Source organism: Hippopotamus amphibius, chromosome 9 (assembly GCF_030028045.1).
Source record: "Hippopotamus amphibius kiboko isolate mHipAmp2 chromosome 9, mHipAmp2.hap2, whole genome shotgun sequence".
Taxonomy (NCBI): Eukaryota; Metazoa; Chordata; class Mammalia; order Artiodactyla; family Hippopotamidae; genus Hippopotamus; species Hippopotamus amphibius.
The window spans coordinates 13,078,628-13,098,372 of record NC_080194.1 but is presented as its reverse complement, the minus strand read 5'-3'; the positions used below and the strand labels follow the sequence as shown (position 1 = coordinate 13,098,372).

Genomic DNA, 19,745 nt, shown 5'->3' with positions numbered 1-19,745 from the left:
GGAAAGTAAGAAGGATTTGGTCTTAATGAATATTGATCAGTTTTATTAATTTCATATGGCAAAAAAGGAAACATGGCATTTTATATATAGATTGCCTTTGTCATTGTGTCACTGTGTAACCTAAATTTTTTAGTGTGTGCATTGGACACTTGCTTTCTAATTGTGAGTTCTTATTTATAGAGTGGTAAACAACAGGTTTAGTTATGCTCTCCGTTCAGTGGACATGTTTAATGTGTGTCTTGACATGTACAAAAGTACAAATGATGTCTTACATATCCTTAGCACCACCACATTATAGGTGCTCAGAGGGAGTTAAGGTAGACGAGAAAAGAAGTGGAAGAATTTCCTTTAGGTGTAGAACAGAAGATTTATTTTAAGAGTGGTCCATAAATCAGAATTTCGGCTATGGTCATTTAAATACGAAGGTATATTTAGACCAGAGGAATAATTTGAGAGCCAATTAAGATATAACCGGAAAACTAAGCTTGGTTTGTTACTGACAAATGGATATATTATTCTTTAGTGCATAATTTGATTTTTAAAGTCTGTTGTACTGTAAGACTGGCAAAGCTCTGACATCTCTGGCAGTTTTATCTGGATTGTAAATGCTTAAAGGTATTGCTTCCCCACCTTTTTACATGAGATGAGACACATAGAAAATGTAATATTTTATGGCATGCCATGGTAAACTGGAGAGAATTTGGGCACATTTGACCCAGACATGGTGAAGAAATTTATTGCATTTTCTTTATGATATGTGTGTATCATAAAATAAAATACAAAAGCTTTTGGGAAGATCGTTGTGGCAGCCTTGGAATTGTGCCATTCAGATCCACTTGAAGAGAACCTTCTGCGAAAAGCAGTTAACTGACAGCCTCCAGCTGTTGCAGCTTTAGATAATGCATCAGCGCTCACCAGAGGCCACTCTTCTTCTGGGCTGCTCCCAGCCAGTGGCCAAACACAGTGGGGGCCCTAGAGCTGCACTGTTCTAGTTTGATGGGGAACTACTCTAGCAGATAATTTTTGCTTAGGGACTCCCCATTGACGCTGTGGAGACTTTCTCTTAACAGCACTGCAGTTGGAGGTTTTTTCTGCCCCATTCTTCCTTTGCCCCTCTTTCACAGGTGTCAGAACTGCTCAAGGTCTGAGGCTCTCTTCACCTCTTCCTGCTTCCTCTTCCTGTGTATCCTGTGCAGAGACATTTCCCCCAAGAAATTCGTTGCATATCTTACCTGCTTCTCAGAGGATTTAAATCGATGCAGTAATACATGATGAATTTGTATAAAACTTGCAGTTAAAATTCTTTTCATTTTTTAAAATGAGAAATTTGACTTTGTTTCTATAAATACAACTTTTGAATCTTAGATTTTGTATTTGAAGTGGCTTTATACAATTCCTAGTCAAGATTTCGAAAAGATGACTCTATATTGTCACCGTCAGCTAGAAAGTTGACTCATTCATTAAGTGGTAGCAAATGGCATAAGGAATTCATCACACTTTGTCCAGTTGACAGAAACTCTTTTCTTAATTGTTAACCAGATTTCAAATAATTTCAGTCTCTAAGTTGTATATCCTAGATACTATTATTTTGTTAATTTTCTTTCCTTACCAAATACAATGTTGAACTTTTCTACAGTAGCCAATTTCAAGTCCCATGAATTTAATATCACTAGTGAATCACATTTACTCCATACTTTTGAAACTAGCTGCGTTTTGCTTTGAACCTTTTAAAGTATAGGTTAGTATATACCCTTTATAAACTCTTCTGCCCATTTCTCTTTCTTTCTGCCTAGACTTCTATTCTTCAAGGCCTAGTTCAAATCCACATTTCATGCCTGTGCTTTCTTTCCTTTGTGTGAATCAACCTGTGTTGGGATGGCTTATCTGAGAAATGTTTACTGAGTGCATATTCTCTGCTACATTCTGTGTATAAAATAGTGAACAAAAAAGGATAGTATCTATATTGTGAATATGTAAGTTGGTAATTTAGTGTAACCTATTTTTTTTCTTTCAACAATACAGTTTAGCATTTGACTATAGCTGAATATAATTAACGTGTACATCTACACACTGAGTTAAGTATTTTGTCAAAAGAATAAAGGCCTTTTATAACTATATTTTAAGGTCCTTTTATGCCTCATAGCATCTCCCCATGACACTTGCTTGTTTTTAACAAGTACTTGTGGATTAAGAGCCTACTGAATCTTCCATATATATGCATTAGCAAACGGCATTTGTTTTTCTATTTCTGGCTTACTTCACTTTGTATGACAGACTCTAGGTCCATCCACCTCACTACAAATAACTGTTTTTATGGCTGAGTAATATTCCATTGTATATGTGTGCCATATCTTCTTTATCCAGATGGCACAACAGTGTAAAGCATTTATACTCCAATGAAGATCTGGGGCGGGGGGTGGTGGTGGGGAGGGAAGAGTCTACTGAATCTTAAGTATTAATTATAGCAGAGATGTTCCAGAGTAGAGAGTGGACAGATCCCAAATCTGCGGTAGAAAACAATTTGTTTATTATCCTTTGAACTTATTCTGATCAGAAGAGCTGTAGGGAAAAGATGAAATAATCTTACCATTGGGTTTAACTACTTGAGTCTAGTGATTTGGTTCTCAACTTTGGCCATGTATTGGGAATCACCTGGGGAGCTTTAAAAACTATTGATGCCTACCTCTCATCCCCAGAGTTTCTGATTTAATTGGTATTGGGTGTAGCCAGGACAAAGGGATTGTAATGTGCAGCCAAGACGGAGGCCCACTGCATTAGGAGAGAACAGCAATCAGCACTCTTTTTTCCCCTTTAAGAGCTTTTATTGAGATACAGTTGACATACAATAAACTGCATATATGTAGAGTATACAATTTGATTTTTTTTCCTATTAGTAATATGGCAATCCCAATCTCCCAATTCCTGCCCCCCCCCCCAACTTGGTGTCCATATGTTTGTTCTCTACATCTGTGTCTCTACCTCTGCCTTGCAAACCAATTGATTTGTGCCATTTTTCTATATTCTGCATATATGTGTTAATATACAATATTTGTTTTTCTTTCTTACTTCACTCTGTATGACAGTCTCTAGGTCCATCCATGTCTCTACAAATGTCCCAATTTCGTGCCTTTTTACAGCTGAGTAATATTCCATTGTATATATGTACCACTTCTTTATCCATTCCTCTCTTGATGGACATTTAGGTTGCTTCCATGTCCTGGCTATTGTAAAGAGTGCTGCAGTGAACATTGGAGTGCATGTGTCTTTTTGAATTATGGTGTTCTCTGGGTATATGCCCAGCAGTGGGATTGCTGGGTCATATGGTAACTTTATTTTTAGTTTTGCAAGGAACCTCCATACTGTTTTCCATAGTGGCTGTATCAGTTTACATTCCCATCAACAGTGCTAGAGCATTCCCTTTTCTCTACACCCTCTCCAGCATTTACTGTTTGTTGATTTTCTGGTGATGCCCAGTCTAACCGCTGTGAGGTGATACCTCATTGTCGTTTTGATTTGCATTTCTCTACTAATTAGTGATGTTGAGCAGCTTTTCATGTGCCTCTTGGCCATCCGTGTGTCTTCTTTGGAGAAATGCCTGCCTATTTAGGTCTTCTGCCCATTTTTTGATTGGGTTGTTTTTTTTTTGGTATTGAGGTGCATGAACTGTTTATATATTTTGGAGATGAATCCTTTGTTCATTCGTTTGCAAATATTTTCTCCTATTCTGAGGGTTGTCTTCTTGTCTTGTTTATAGTTTTCTTTGCTGTGCAGAAGCTTTGAAGTTTCATTAGGTCCCACTTATTTATTTTTGTTTTTATTTCCCTTACTCTAGGAGGTGGGTCAAGAAAGATCTTGCTGTGATTTATGTCAAGCAGTGTTCTTCCTATGCTTTCCTCTAGGAGTATTATAGTGTCTGGCCTTACATGTAGGTCTTTAATCCATTTTGAGTTTATTTTTGTGTATGGTGTTAGGGAGTGTTCTAATTTTATTCTTTTCCATGTAGCTGTCCAGTTTTCCCAGCACCACTTATTGAAGAGGCTGTCTTTTCTCCATTGTAGATCCTTGCCTCCTTTGTCATAGATTAGTTGACTGTAGTTTATCTCCGGGCTTTCTATCCTGTTCCACTGATCTATATTTCTGTGTTTGTGCCAATACCATATTGTCTTGATCACTGCAGGCTTGTAGTATAGTCTGAAGTCAGGGAGTCTGATTTCTCCAGCTCCATTTTTTCCCCTCAAGATTACTTTGGCTTTTCGGGTCTTTTGATCAACACTCTCTTTAACTTGTTTTCTGTAAAAAAAAAAAAAAAAAAAAAAAAATTAGAAAAAGGCTTATTTATTTATTTTTGACTGTATAAAATATGTATACTGAGAGATCCTGGGAACAGTGCCATCCCTATAGCAATGAGGACCCATGGCTAATTGAGGGAGTTCCGACTGGTCGAATCTGGGAAAATTAGAGCATCAAAATAAGTAATTATAGTAATGGATTATAACCCATTCAATAAAATAGGAATCCATTATACTTACATAGATAAATAGATGAACAAATTGAAATTGGATTATTCGTACAGTCTCAAATTGAAACTCCACAGAATACTTCATTACAAAGGGGAAAGGAGAAACTTGGTAGTGGAGAAATCTAGCAGATACCATGTTAATCAGTTAAAGTGAATATGATTGGTAGTGGAGCAAATCAAAATTTTGTACCACGTGATAGCATATAATGAGGAAAAAACCCATCACTTTTTAAACATTTCTCCCAAAGTTTTATAACCCGGATCTAATCCTAAGAAAATGTCAGACAGGCCCATACTGAGGGACATTCTACAAATAACTGGCCTGTAATAGCTTATGCCGTGGTCCTAGAAGTCAAGGAAAGACTTGAGGGACTGTTCCATGTTGGAAAAGACTAAAAGAGATATGTAGTGCATGAGTTGGAATTGGATCCTTTTTCATAAAGGACATTATCAGTGTAATTGGCTAAACTTGCATTCTGAGGCTTAGATGGTGGATATGTATCAGTGTTTGTTTTCTGATTTTGATGATTGTATTGTGATTATGTAGGAGAATATTCTTGTTTGTGTAGGAAATACGAAGCATGCTGTTATTTGGAAAATTACTCTCAAGTGGGTTATTAAAAAATATTTATTGTATGTTCTTATAACTTCTCTGTGAGTTTGAGACTGTTCAGGATAACTATGATTGTATGACTTTCTTAGGAATTAGAGAACTATATGTGAAGCTTCTCTTAGAATGTTAATTTTCTTATGAGAAAGCCACTTGAAGTAGCAACATAATTTATTTGTTTGGGAATTTATTATTTGGGAATTGTATCTTTCATGAAATACATTTTCCAAATAATCAAAGCTCTTCAAGTGCTAAAATGCTTTTTAACTGTTTTGATGTATGCTTTGCTGCCTTTTAAGGCAGAATATATTGAACTTGATCTTGTCTATTTTGGATAATAAATAGCCCAGTTTTTAATATTATCTTCTGAAGTAATACCTAGGTCTAGATCCATGGTTAACCTTTGGGGTTTTGTTTTGTTTGGTTTGGGTCTTATCTTTCAGTCTGGTTTTCCGTTCTGCTTATATCATGGTGCATGTATTTAATAATTTGTCAGTTCTCTTTCTAGTGTGTTACTTCTAATCTGCTGTAGTCTCAAAAACAAGATCTATGCTTTTCCTTTTTTTACTGTCATGTTAATAAAACTCAGATTAAGTATAGATATTTTATCATAGCAATGTTGTACTCATAGTACCCTTTAAGTTTAATTCAGGATTATGGCTAGGTTTCAAAGAGTTCTGCAAAATGAAGAATTACTATAAATAGTACGTGATTTCTGTCTCATTTTACAAATTTTTCTTAGAATATCAGATGAAATGGATAATTTTAAAAGGAAAAAACTGCTCTGATTTTTCTTTGTTTTTTGTTTTTTGTTTTAATTTCAGAGCTCCAGAGATTATATTGGGGTTGCCATTTTGTGAAGCCATAGACATGTGGTCACTGGGATGTGTGATTGCAGAATTATTCCTTGGATGGCCTCTCTACCCAGGAGCCTTGGAGTATGACCAGGTAATAGAAGCATCATGTAATCCAGTAGAATTGGTAGAAAGTAAAGAAAATTTTTAGGAATTTTTAGAAAAAAATTTTTAGAAAATTTTTAGGAATGCATTTCCCTAGGAGTACAGTACATATGAAACCCTTTAGAATAAAATGGCAAAACCTGGGATCTTATGGAATTTAAATTGAAGATCTCAAAACAGAATTTGATTTTTAAAGTGTTTTCATGAACAAAGTTTAATCCACAGGCCTGAAAATCAATTTTGTAAACCTCTTAGGAGAATTTTTTTGGTACCATTTTTATATTATAGATATATAAAGGGCTGTTCTATGTCCATTTAAATAATAGTGCTTTGCGTGGGTGACAGACATCACTAGGGTGATGATGGATGAAACGTCAGCTTCTCCCAAGGAATCGAGGACATCATAACTACTGGTCTTGAACCAACAACCTTTATCTGTCTTAAGTACTTCAGTCACCGGAACCGTCTTTAGTATTTTTAGCTGTTTTTGGTGATGCTAAAAGTCTAGGTTATCATTATTGAAATGACTCTCAGTAGAATCCAGCCAATCACCTCATTACACACTTTTCATGGTAGTTTTCAGGTATGTTCATTAGTCTCTCTAAGCTACTAGACAATATTGTTTGCTATTTTCTTGGTTTTTAATATCAAGATTCTTTTTGGGGGTAATTGTTATCTTCTATTATTTGAAAGACTTTCATAGCATCTCCCTTATTAGATATATACTCAACTCATATTTTAGTGGAAAATGTTAGTCAGAATTAACACTGGTTACACAAATTTTGTCTGGCTTATGTTTTTATTTAAGTGATCTGCTGTTTAACTTTTAAACATGAAAAAATAGAAAACAGAACATTTTAAAGCACACATGACATAACTGTAGCAAAATGTCTGATTTCTAGGGTTTAGCTTTCCATATAAAAGGGGATATGAGAGGTAGTTAAATTTAGTGACTTAAATGTGCTGAGACAACTCTAAAAGCCATTTAATATTAATTATTAGATTAGATGTTATCATTAAGTTTAATCTTTTCCTCTTCCAATGACTTTCTACCCATAAAACTTCTCTTTTAGGCCAGCTTTTTAAATATTCTCTACCTTCCCCCTCCATGTTTCACATACCTCTTAAAAGACCATTTGTGTAAAAATTTCCATACGTTCTAGGTTCCTTCATCTTTCTACACAGTCATTAACTTTGATGCAGATGCCAAACTGTTACTAGTTTGAAAGAGTTAGGGACTTAGTTGGGGAGTCCCATAATCCCTTAGCTGCTGATGTGCTGAGGTACCTGTAAAATGCTAGAGATATACCTTTGGCTTTGTGGACCCCAATTTATGACATGTATAGTACTTTGGAGCAGGACACCATCTAATGGCAATATAAAGGTCAGTCTGCTATTGTACTCTGGATTTGGACTTTCAGTCTAGTCTTGCCCAATTAATGCTGATACTGAAAAGGACCCTACAGATTATCTAGTTACTGCCTCTTCCCATTTTATAAAGGAGAAAACTGAGACCCAGAAAAATGAAATGACTTGTCAAAAGGTACATGGTAATTTAAGACAAAGTCCCGACCAAAACTCAGTTTTTCTAAAATATATAATAGATTAAAAAAATAGTAATAGGAAGAAAACTGGGAACAGTTGTTATCTGATCCAGATTAACAATGTTTTCAGAATGTATATTACTTTAATTCCAAAAGGGTATAGTAATTGAAAAAAGTTATTAGCATACAGCATCAATAGTTGCACTCTTATCAATTCAGTGTTTTAAAAGTTGTTTTGCAAAATACATGAATGCAGACGAATCGGAGTGATGGTGTGTTTTTTGGTTTCAGTCTTAGACTCATGCTCATTTCCAAATATGATGCTTGCTGTATAGGTTTTGATAAATGTCTCTTTTTCAAGATAAAGGCTCTCCTCTGTATTCCTAATTTTAAGGTTTTTTTTGTTGTTGTTTGTTTGTTTGTTTAAATCCTAACTTGGTTTTGGACTCTGAAATGCTTTTGTGATTCTATTAAAACGTTCACATGAGTGGGATTTTTTGGTTGTTTTTTACTTTAGTCTGTTTATGTGGTTGAATTTCATAAAATTTCCTCAGCTCCCTGGATTATGATAATCTAATTAGGATGTGAAAGGGCGTGTTATCTGTTTCCTATTCTAGGCATCAGCTGCCATGATAGACTGTCCTTGGATACCCATTTGGGGTGTTGTTGCTGTTTTATTTTTTTAACTTATTTTTTGCCTTACAGTGACAATATAGTGGGCAATAGTAGTAACATTACTGATTAATACTTTATTGAACTCTTTTGTGTGCCAGGAACTGTCAACATTTTATTTAACTCACTTAATGTTCACCACAACCCTATGAGCTTATATAGATGAGGAAGTCAAGGTGTGGGGCAGTTTAATAACTTGCCCGAATCCAACGCAGGCAGTCTGAATCCAGAAGCTGTGCTGTTAGCAGCAGACCACCTCTACACTACCTCATGGATAGTGATACTTTCACGGCAGTAAGCATCCAGCTGAACCTTGCTGTAGTCTGCCCTAGCTCCCTGGCACTGGCCCGCTTCCAGATTCCACCTCTTCCCTAGCGCTGTCAATCTGCTATCGCTCGAAGAGGGTTTTCACAGTGTTTATATTGATTTCTCAGATTCATCAACTTCCATTGGTATTCTGTCTCTGGATTTGAATTCTAGGGAAGGAGCCAGCAGCCTATGCTAGTTTATCGTTTTGTCCCATGACAACATTTTGTACAAATATTTATCTGAGAATGTATGTTGTTCGAGATATTCTTCTTCTGTTTTGCTTTTATTAATAACATTGCTTTTAATAATGGGAGTGTTTTTATATTTCAAATACATCAGTATTATTTATATTATAAAGAGCAGAGGCCTAGCCAATTAATTTGGAAATTCAATTCAACACAAACACAGAAATTCAATATTTTATATCTCTAGCAACAGCTTCAAATTATTAGAACCAAACACACAGACAAAACTACAATCATAATTAGAGAATTAAAGCACATTTCTTTCAGTAATTGATAAAGTAGATAGAAAAAAATCAGTAAGAATATAGAGGATTTGAACACATGATTAACCAACTTGACCTAGTGATGATAAAGGCGTAGAGCACTATACCCAATACTACATGCAAACTGCAGGATACATACATTTTAAGTGCACATGGAACATTTACAAAAATACTTTCTGTGAAGTATATTGTAACATCTGTTTCTTAACCCTTGTTGATATGTCCTTTGTGTAACCTTTATTTGACCTTCTAATGTAACATTGGTTTTTTTCAAAGGAGGTGAAACAGTATACCTGTAGTTATATACTTTGAGGCCAAATTTGAGTCACCAGGCAAAACTATTCAGGTTATTTAAATTCTTTATTATGGGCTTTGCGTTCTAGCCCTTTGATTGCCTATGTCATCTCTTAAAGTCTTTCCAAGGCAATTTCTTCTTTGAATTTTGGATTCTACAGCTAGGCACTGACCATGTTGAGAATTTCTCACATTATACTTTCTCATATGTGCCTTCTATTTCCTTTTGTACACAAATGTATTTACTGTGTATGTTTAGAGAAGGCTGCCCTGTGAATTGGTACTGTGCTTCGATGCCTTCCTGTCTTAATTGTAGGTATATTGTCTCATTAGTGCTGTGTGTACTGGATTTGACTTATATTTACTGGGGAAATATCAATAACATTCCAGGAAATTAAATATTTTTATGGATGAATGGACAGTATTTATGTGATAAATGTTGATTGTTTTTGCAGAGTATTTATGTTAGAGTTTAGATAGACTCTTATCCAGAACAGCTAAAAGCCTGAATTTATATTCAGATTTTATTATGCTTGGTAATATAAATTATATCTTATGTAAAAAAAATAAAACTCACTATTTCAATTCCAGGGGTGGGGTGGGACTCCTCGAAGAATTCTGTTTTGTCAAGCTATTCAGGTCTCAAAGAGACCTTCTCAAGTTGGCTCAAGTAAGAGTTCATTTATTTATGTGTGGACTGTCACAAAAATCCAAAAATGAGCTTTATTATGACTGGATTTTGTGAAGTCTGGAGTTGAAGGTGCTTTTGGATTCAAGGCAACACTTAGTCGAATTAATAGGCCTTGGTAGAATTTCAGTTTGGTGCTAGATCATGAGTATAACTTAGCTGCTCTTTAAGTGCTTTTATCTCTTCTGATTCTAACTTGCTATTCAGAATTTCTGCGCACTCAACTCTGGTTCTGTTAACATGGTTATCAGACTCTAGCTCTACCTTATAAACCCTTCCGCTCATCCTCCAACAGTATCTGGAATTTCTTAGTTTATGTTTCCGATGTTGTAAATCTGATTTGCTTAGCTTAATTCTGGTTGAGTTCCCAAGGCAAATTTATGAATTAATTGCTTCTAAGTCAGGTCCCCAGCCTTTATCCACTGGAGACAGAAGGGGCATATGGATGGAACAAGTTCTTTTCAGGTGACTGGCAGGCATTATGACCAAAAATAAACTCGCAGGTTCACTTGCCGTTTTGTTTTTTCAGTGCTATCTCAGCTTCTTAGGTATATTAATTGCTCTATTTTTTTAAATTAATTAATTTATTGGCTGCATTGGGTCTTCATTGCTGCACACGGTCTTTCTCTAGTTGTGGCGAGCAGGGGCTACTCTTCATTGCAGTGTGCAGGCTTCTTATTGCAATGGCTTCTCTTGTTGTGGAGCATGGGCTCTAGGCATGCAGGCGTCAGCAGTTGCAGCACGCGGGCTCAGTAGTTGTGGTACACAGGCTTAGTTGCTCCGCAGCATGTGGAATCTTCCTGGACCAGGGCTTGAACCTGTGTCCCCTGCATTGGCAGGCTGATTCCTAACCACTGCGCCACCAGGGAAATCCTCTATTTTGTTCTTTTTGCACTTTGTTTTCTTCTTTATAATGGCACTTCCTAGTTTAATCAACGATTAGGTGCTTAAATATTTATCTATTCTGCTGAATTAATGCTTTTGAAGATTGGCACCATATTTTATTCTTCTGTATATCTTTAGCATCTTACATAATAAATGCCCTGTGTATGTTTGTTGAAATTGAATTGCCTTTCTTACCACCTGAGAGACTCTGATGCAGCATTTAGGTACTAAGCTCTTAATACCCTTTTCTTCATTTTCTCTTTCCATAAAACAAGGAACTCAGGCACTTGGGGGATGTGGGGTGAGGGGAAAGCACTGCACTTTAATGAAATGAAACTAATTTGTAAGGTGGAGTTTTTAGTTATTTCATGTGAAATTGGGTATACAAATATGCTCGAACATAGACTCTGTTGTCAGGAGGCGCATAGTCTAGCAGGGAAAACTGATGTGTAAAAATAATTGTAATGTAGTGGTGTAAATACATTAAAATTGTTATATTCTAGGTGTGATGGTAGCACAGAGGAAGGTGATTGCCTCTGTTTTGGATGGTTAGGCATGGCTTTGCAGAGGAGAATTTCTTGAATTGAGTCTTGAGGAAGGAGCTGTAAAAGTTTGTCACATGGATTTGATGCAGTGACAGGGAGGGCAGTGAGGAGCAAGAGGGACAGGGACGTTGGTAGGCAGGGGTTACCTAGAGAGCAGTCCAGGAAAGGGAAGCTAGCCCGTGGCTTAGCGGGAGCTGGAGTATAGGCGCCTGGGAAGAGGTAAAGCTGGAGGGCCTGTATGCCATGATTAGAGATTTGGAATCCATCCTGTAGGCAGTAATTTTATACATGCAGGTAACAATCAGATTTGCCTTTTACCATGGCCGCTAGCAACTTCTTGTTCCTGGCAATGTGAATAATGAGTTGGGGGCGAGTGGATGGGGTCAGTAGGGAGGCAGGTAGACTAATTAGGAGACTTGTAAGATTGTACAACTCAGAATTGAAGAAGACCTGAAAGAGGAATGGAGAGGAGGGACAGTTATGAAAAATACTAATGAGGTAAAATTGTTAGGGTTTTGGATGTTGGGTGATGAGGGAGAGGTACTTGTCGGGCATAAATTTCAGGTTTCTGATTCGGGTGGTTGGTGGTCACCGGGGCGGGGGAAGTACATGAAGATTAAGAGGTTTAAGGAAAGTCAGTTTAGGATGTGTTCACTTTGAGGTACCTAAAGGCCTGCCAAGATGGAGAGTATCGGTAAGCAGTTGGCTCTACAGCTCCAGAGCTAGAGATAAATGTTTAGACATAGAATTAGATCTAAGAGTATGGGCACGCGGGGCTTGTAGAGGGAAAGAAGACATAAAACTCTGGAACGCAATGCCGTATAACAACGGAGGAAGGCAGGTAAAGAGTGCTGAGAAGTAGGGAGAGGACTGGAAAGGAAGGATGTGGAAACGAAAGGAACAGAGTTTTTAAGTGGAAAGGCGATAGCCAATAGCTGAAGTAAGATAAGGATTAATATGTGACTATTAAGTGTGTCAGGTAATAGGGCATTAAGTATCATTTCGTGATAGTAATAGTAAAATTCCAGTTGTTGTGGTTTGAGGTTAGAATGGAAGGTAAATATAGACCACTATTTTAAGACTTTTAATTGCATGAGATAAGTGTTTTAAAAATAATTAAGGGACTTTTTTTTGTTCATTTGTTTTTTGTTTTTTTGTTTCTTTTTTTAAGCTGGAAAATATTAAACATTTTTATAGATTGAGGGCAGAAATCTCATAGAAAGGAAGAAATAGAAGATGCAGGAGGAGATGGAGTCGTTGTTTTTGAGGTTTAAAAAAAGAACCCTGTAAACAAATAAAAAATAAAAAAAAAAAAGAAAAGAAAAAAAAGAACCCTGTGTTCTCAAACACAGTTTCAAGGGGTTAAGCTTCTGTTTATTCCCTGTGCTTGCCCGGTTGTTGAGTTGGGGAGCAGATACTTGAGTGCCAACTATGTACCAGACACTGTCATGGGTGTACATGTAAGGAAAAAAAACAAAGTTCTTCCCCTCATGAACTTACATTCTACTGCAGAATGAGGTAGGAAAATACAAAGTAAATGTACAGAATATCAGATGGTAAAAAGCACAGTGGAGAAAAATACAACAGAATAAGGAGAGATAGGGGTACTGAGGAGGGCAGAGCTTGTTCTTATTTATTGATGGGTCTTGCAAGGCCTCATGAATAAGGTGACATTTGAGCTGAGAGCTGAAGAAGGTGAAACACAAGCTATACATATATCTGGGGGAACAGTGTTCAAACAGAAGGATATTAAGTTCAGAGGCCCCGAGGCTGGAGCTTTTCAGTATCCTCTTGAGAGAGCTCATCTGCACCTGTGTCTCTTCTCTTACTGACTCAAGCACACATATGCCAGTGATACAGGTGCATCCCCTCCAGTGTTCCCTAGCCCTTATTCACCAAATCGTCAACTTTTCACTAAGTCAGGTAACTTGTCAATTTCCTGTATAAATTTCTCTAGTTTCTCTAGTGGTTTCCCAGGATTACCTCGCAGAGTAAAACCCAGACTTAACCTACTGGTAAAGCCCTTTGCCTGCTAGATCAGTTTCTTCTTTTGCCATTTCTCCCTTAGTGAACCTCAGTCTCTGAATGTGTGGATGTTTTCTTTTTATTTTCCATATTTACTCATACTGTAACCTTAGCATAAATCATAATAGATCAGATTTTCTCCACTCCTTCAGAGCTAACAAGCTATTTGTTCTTCACGACCAAACTTGAGCATCACCTCTTCTGCAACTTTATGTGACTACAATTATTTTATGTCTCTTCTGTGTCTTTCCATGAGGCATGCATTCATTATATCTGTATTATATCAGTATATATTATACTGTATTATAGTTGCTTACTTGTATGTTCCCCACTAGACTGATTTCTTAGGGCTCACACTGCATTGTTTAATTCTTGACCTAATGTCTAGCTTAGTGTCTGATATATTATAGTTGTTCAATTAATATCTTAATGCAGTAAAAAAATAACTCTTCTGTTTTGTAAATTATTTTTCAGATTCGATACATTTCTCAGACTCAAGGTTTACCAGGAGAACAGTTGTTAAATGTGGGTACAAAATCCACAAGATTTTTTTGCAGAGAAACAGATCTCTCTCATTCTGGTTGGAGATTAAAGGTAATTCATTTAAAGAAATATTTAGAAAAACATTTTTCTGAGATGCCTCATGTTCACAGATAATACCCTCTGAGCCTATTTTTATTTTATTGCATTTTTTTCTTCTTTTGAATCTTCATTTTTGACACCCCCCCTGGATTCCCCTTCTAATGAGGAGAGTCCTCTCTGAATACCTTAGCAGCTACGTTACCTTAAGGCTTAGCTGGTTCTCTAACGTGGCAACACACTTATTAACTCATTTTAAATAGTTTCAAAAAATTGTATGTGTATCATTTTGTGTTTTTGATCTTCCCTAGCAGTTCTACATTTATTAAGCTTTATAGGACAGGGATTGAACCTAACCACTTACTACATAACCTAAGTACCTAATTTACTCCTAGGATCAGTAAATTGTTAATGATTAACTTCAGTTATTTTGTTAAGGAATTTATATGTGTAATATTTTTTGACCTGAACCCAAACTTCTCATTTTCTGTATGCTTTTAAAAAATTATATCTTTGATAAGTTATTCTTTTGAAATTACTACTTGCCTTAGAATATGCAATATATTAGACTGAATGTGCCAGGACTGAAGAAATAAAAGAGTTTACAAACGGTGGGTAATAAGAAATTTTCCTTCTCTGATATGTTCAATAAGACACTGGAAGAACATGAGGCAGAGACAGGAATGAAGTCCAAGGAAGCCAGAAAGTACATATTCAACAGTCTGGATGATATAATGCATGTGAGTACCACAGTCATGTTTGTCACATCTTTTATGTGCCACAGTCACATCTTTTGTGCTGAAGTTGGTGGACTTGAATGCCAAGACTGCCAGGACACGTTAATCATTTTCTACATGATGTAGAATGCTTGCTGTGTTTAAGCTTTTCAAACAAAATTGATTCCAAGGTTTCAGGAACTGAGTTGCATTCGCCCTTATCAAGTAGTTAATTTGTATCATCCTGTTCTTCAGTGAAAAGTGTTTCCTTTTAAAAGGAAAACTCTTAACAAAGGTTTGTTTGCCTTACATCTCTCTAGAAATGGATATTTCTTTAGTTAAAAAAAAATTTTTTCCCCCTGCTTTAAATGCTCTTTGGTACCTCAAAATATTTTTGAGGATTTATTAAACTCAGTTGTTCTTATTTCAAAATAATTGTAGTTCTTTGTTCTTTCCTGTGTTGTGGGTTTTTTTTTTTTTTTAAACTGTGAAACTTAAACATATACTACCTTGCATGGCTTATTTTTATTTGATGACTTGAAATTTTGATTTTGCAGGTGAACACAGTGATGGATTTGGAAGGAAGTGATCTTTTGGCTGAGAAAGCTGATAGAAGAGAATTTGTTAGTCTGTTGAAAAAAATGTTGCTGATTGATGCAGATTTAAGAATTACTCCAGCAGAGACTTTGAACCATGCTTTTGTTAATATGAAACATCTTCTGGATTTCCCCCATAGCAACCAGTATGTTACTTTAAAATCTTTTAAAATGATTCTGGAGAAATGATAATGCTGTCTGTAGTAAACCAGTGTGTTAGAAAAATGATTCCGTTTCTTCATTAAATATAGGTAAACTGAATCAAAAGAGGTTCTCGGCCAAGTTCACAAAGACAGTACAGTAAATTGCAGAGTAGAACTAGAATGCAAATCTAAATCACATTCCAGTGTTATTTTTCCAAAATAGCATACTGAAAATGGCTGAGTGCTGTCACTTTTACATGACGTTCTTTTTTTTTTTTTAAATTAATTTGTTTATTTATTATTGGCTGCGTTGGGTCTTCGTTGCGGTGTGTGGGCTTCTCTTGTTGCAGAGCATGGGCTCTAGGCACATGGGCTTCAGTAATTGTGGCACATGGGCTCAGTGGTTGTAGCGCACGGGCTTATTAGTTTCTCCACAGCATGTGGAATATTCCTGGACCAGGAATCAAACCCATGTCCCCTGCATTGGCAGGTGGATTCTTAACCAGTGTGCTACCAGGAAAGTCCCTACATGGCATTCTTTCCTTAGTAACCAGGCATATTTATAGTTAAAGGAAGTGTTAAGTTTTTCCTCTCTCAGTTTTGAGTCCTGCAAACTCCATTTTCAATTTCCCTTCACACCATTTGCCGCCCCCCCCCCCCGCATTGTGGAAGGAAAGGAGGTTTTTTTACGGGTTAGTAGAGAAGAGTATATGCTCAAATGGAGAAGGCCTTAGAAGAGTTAGCACAGGCAAATCTTGTGAATTCTTTGGACCCCAGCCCTCTTTTATTTTATTTTATTTTTTTCCAGCCCTCTTTTTTATAGGCTGAAGAGAGTAAAGTAAATGACTTCAAATAGCTTCTTTTTAATATTTTAAAAATATTGAATGAAGGAGGTAAAGGAACAAACTGATATCCATTATTGTGAATTACAATTAAAATGGATATTTTTATAAAGCCCAACTAAGTCTCCACACCCCCCACACTTAAAAATGTTTAATGGTTTCTGTATATAAGCACTGTAACCACATGCATAGTGCCATTAGTGTTAGGGCTGTGGAGATCTAGAAGTTTAGAAAAAACTACTTAGAATAGGGGTCATAAAATTATAGTGTGCTAACCAAAAAAGTGCTCACTATTGCTTTACTGTCTCAAGAAAATATTTCAGTTGTAAGTATATACTTCTGCTTGCTTTAAAAGTCGATCTTATAGGATCTCCTGGTAGAAATAGCATTGGAAATATGCAGATTACGTGCAAGACATAGACTTTTTTTTTCCTTTTGGAAATAACTTTTAAACTTAAATTACTCTACACATTAAAAAAACAGTGTGACGGTTACCTTTCACTTTCTCTTTTGCAGCGTCAAGTCCTGTTTTCATGTTATGGATATTTGCAAGTCCCATCCACATTCGTGTGACACAAATAATCACAATAAAACTCTTTTAAGACCAGTTGCTCCAAGCAATACTGCTAATCTGACAGCAAATTTTACTAAAATTGGCACATTAAGAAGTCAGGTAAGAACTTACTTACAGTATTTGATAATTTATGCCTCTCTCCTTTTTTCTTTTTATTAAATGATTGTTCATTTTGCTTTTGAAATATGCAGAAGTTTCCATGTCTGCACTTAGGAGTTCCAGTGCTGATGGGATCTTACTATGACTGTTCTATTAAATCTCTAATATTTCAGGGTAACAATTGGAGCATAGCTTACTCAATCCTTTTTTTTCCTTCAGCTTTTATTCTTTCAGTATGATCTACCTCCCCTTCTATGTCTCAACTCTACAAAAAGTACACTTTAGTAAGATTGATTTCTGGGTCCATTTTTATCATAGAATTATGATTTTTTGAAATGCATTTGAATTCTACTTATACAACATATGTACAGCAGTTAGAAGCCTGCTCTGTATAATAAATGCCATGTATGTTGATCGTTTCAGGCATTAACCACATCTACTCATTCAGTTGTGCACCATGGGATTCCTCTGCAGGCCGGAACTGCTCATTTTGGTTGTGGTGATGCTTTTCAGCAGACACTGATTATCTGTCCCCCAGCTATTCAAGGTATTCTTTTATTTAAATTACACTTTGAATTTAGGCATGCATTACTTTAAAAATAAATTTAAATACACTGCACGGGTTTTGTTACATTTAGTGTCACACTTGAATTTAACTGAAGCTGGTCAGTAACCTTTAGACCAGTGATACTCAGTTCTTGACTGCAGCTCCATTGTAGTCATCAGTGACAAAATGGATCATATGCCAGTTGTATTTCCTATAAAGTCCAGCATGATAAAATACCGTAGTAGAAATTAATGAACTTGGAAAGCTATGGATTGTCCTGTACTGAGTATAACTGCTCCAGATGCTCAGGTAAGTACTTAACTATCTGCATGTCATCACTAGATATTGCAGTGACTGAGAGCTCAGGTCTTTAAGTTTTGGTCAAAGGATTTCTTTCCTAAAATATTGTAGTCTTGTTCCTTACCCATAGCTTAGTGTTTTGTTTGTTTGTTTGTTTAAAGATTGATTTTGATCAAATTGCCCTTATTTAGATAAAAATATCAAATCAAATCCTCAGGTGAGATGGTGACAGAATACCTTTGAAGAGGCCATAAATTCTCACACTGAGGAACTTCTTAGTGGTAAAAGGGTGATAGCAGTGACCCTTTTGACTGGCATAGCTAGTATAAAGCCCTCTTTCCTGGGTCCTTTGGTAGCATTTTGTCCTTGCTAGGCTATAACAGCTAGTTATATCTTAAAGTCAAGAAATTGATTTCATATGGGCCCAAAATGACTTTCTGAAGCATGGTGGCAATTCTAAATTGTGTGAGAGCTCTTGGTACTAAGTCAGGATCTAGTTCTGTTTCTGCTATTTGCTCTGCCATTCCAGACATGTCTGTTAAGTTGCTTCAGCTTTAGTCAAAGGAAACAGAATGAATAGATACTATCTTGATTGTTTCCAGCTCTAATATTTCTGGATTCTGAAATTTTTATTTGATTTAAGGATGTGAGCAACTTTTTAAAGTTTTTATTTTAATCTTCCCCACAGCACCAAGAATATGTTTATTGACTTGCTTGGCTGGTAATGAGAGATGTGAAAACATGGAGCTCTTTAGCCACTTTGATTCTACCAGGGTAGCTTTGGTCTGTTATCTGTGACAGTGACCCATGGCTGGTCTGGTAATAAAAATACTTATACCATATTGTCAGTACTCTTAAAGTTGCTGTTGTGTTTGTTTTTCTTCAGCTGTTTATTATAAAAATTTCAAACATATAGAGAAGTTCAAAGAATAATAATGCCTTCTAGTTTAGGTTCAACAAGTATTAACATGTTATATTCTATCTATCTATTACACATATACTAACTGTTATTAGTAAGTCGTAGACATTTTACTTCTAAATACTTGAGCTTGCAAGACTGATGCTTTTTGTTTTTCAATCAGTTACTACTTAAGTGGTATCTTGACAAATACATTTTCACTTAGATGAGTTTTTAATCTTAGGTTCTAACAATCTATTTCCATGTACCAAAGTTAGTTTAGGGGTCACCCATACCTACAGGGTGGTATATTTCATCAAGATTTGGAATAGCAGCGAATTCCCTGGTGGTCCAGTGGTTAGGATTCTGGGCTTTCACTTCTGGGGGCTTCAGTTCAATCCCTGGTCATGGGGACTAAGATCCCACAAGCCGAGTGGTGTAGCCAAAAAAAAAAAAAAAAAAAGATTTGAAATAGCAATTTTTTTTTTAGCGCCTACCCTCTGTTTGTACCAAAAGGCTTTGTGAGACACATTTCTAAATACAATTGAGCATCATTCTTAAAACATTCAGTGAGGTTAGACAAATCTTTTATCTTTTTATATAGCTTAAAATTAATAAAAGGTTAGTAACCTTTCTGTGCATATGTTAACAATTGAGAATGGCTCATAACAAGGGTAACAGAAAGAAAAGGAGATACTCTCAGGCTCATTAACTCATCAAATGTCAAGAACAATAGTTTCAGAATTAATAGTGAGACAAAGCAAAATATTTGTTCTCTTATAGAAGTAACAAGTGCAGTTGCAGCAGCATAACAGGCAGGGCTCTATAATATGTTCTCATTGTTTCTTATCTTAATATAGTATCTGCTTAGAAATGAAAGCTTTCCCTCTAAT

The 19,745-nt window shown here is 36.1% G+C and overlaps 1 protein-coding gene across 3 annotated transcripts in view; it reads left to right on the top strand.

The window, feature by feature from the left end:
* The window catches only part of HIPK3 (homeodomain interacting protein kinase 3), a 98,118-nt gene that overhangs the window by 66,535 nt on the left and 11,838 nt on the right, over positions 1 to 19,745 (top strand). For all 3 annotated transcript variants that reach the window (XM_057748176.1, XM_057748179.1, XM_057748177.1), the window contains exons 3-8: positions 5,954 to 6,077; positions 14,033 to 14,152; positions 14,791 to 14,877; positions 15,411 to 15,595; positions 16,951 to 17,107; positions 17,531 to 17,654. In XM_057748176.1, coding sequence (XP_057604159.1) covers positions 5,954 to 6,077; positions 14,033 to 14,152; positions 14,791 to 14,877; positions 15,411 to 15,595; positions 16,951 to 17,107; positions 17,531 to 17,654 — 797 coding nt within the window. The remainder of the gene's footprint in view (positions 1 to 5,953; positions 6,078 to 14,032; positions 14,153 to 14,790; positions 14,878 to 15,410; positions 15,596 to 16,950; positions 17,108 to 17,530; positions 17,655 to 19,745) is intronic.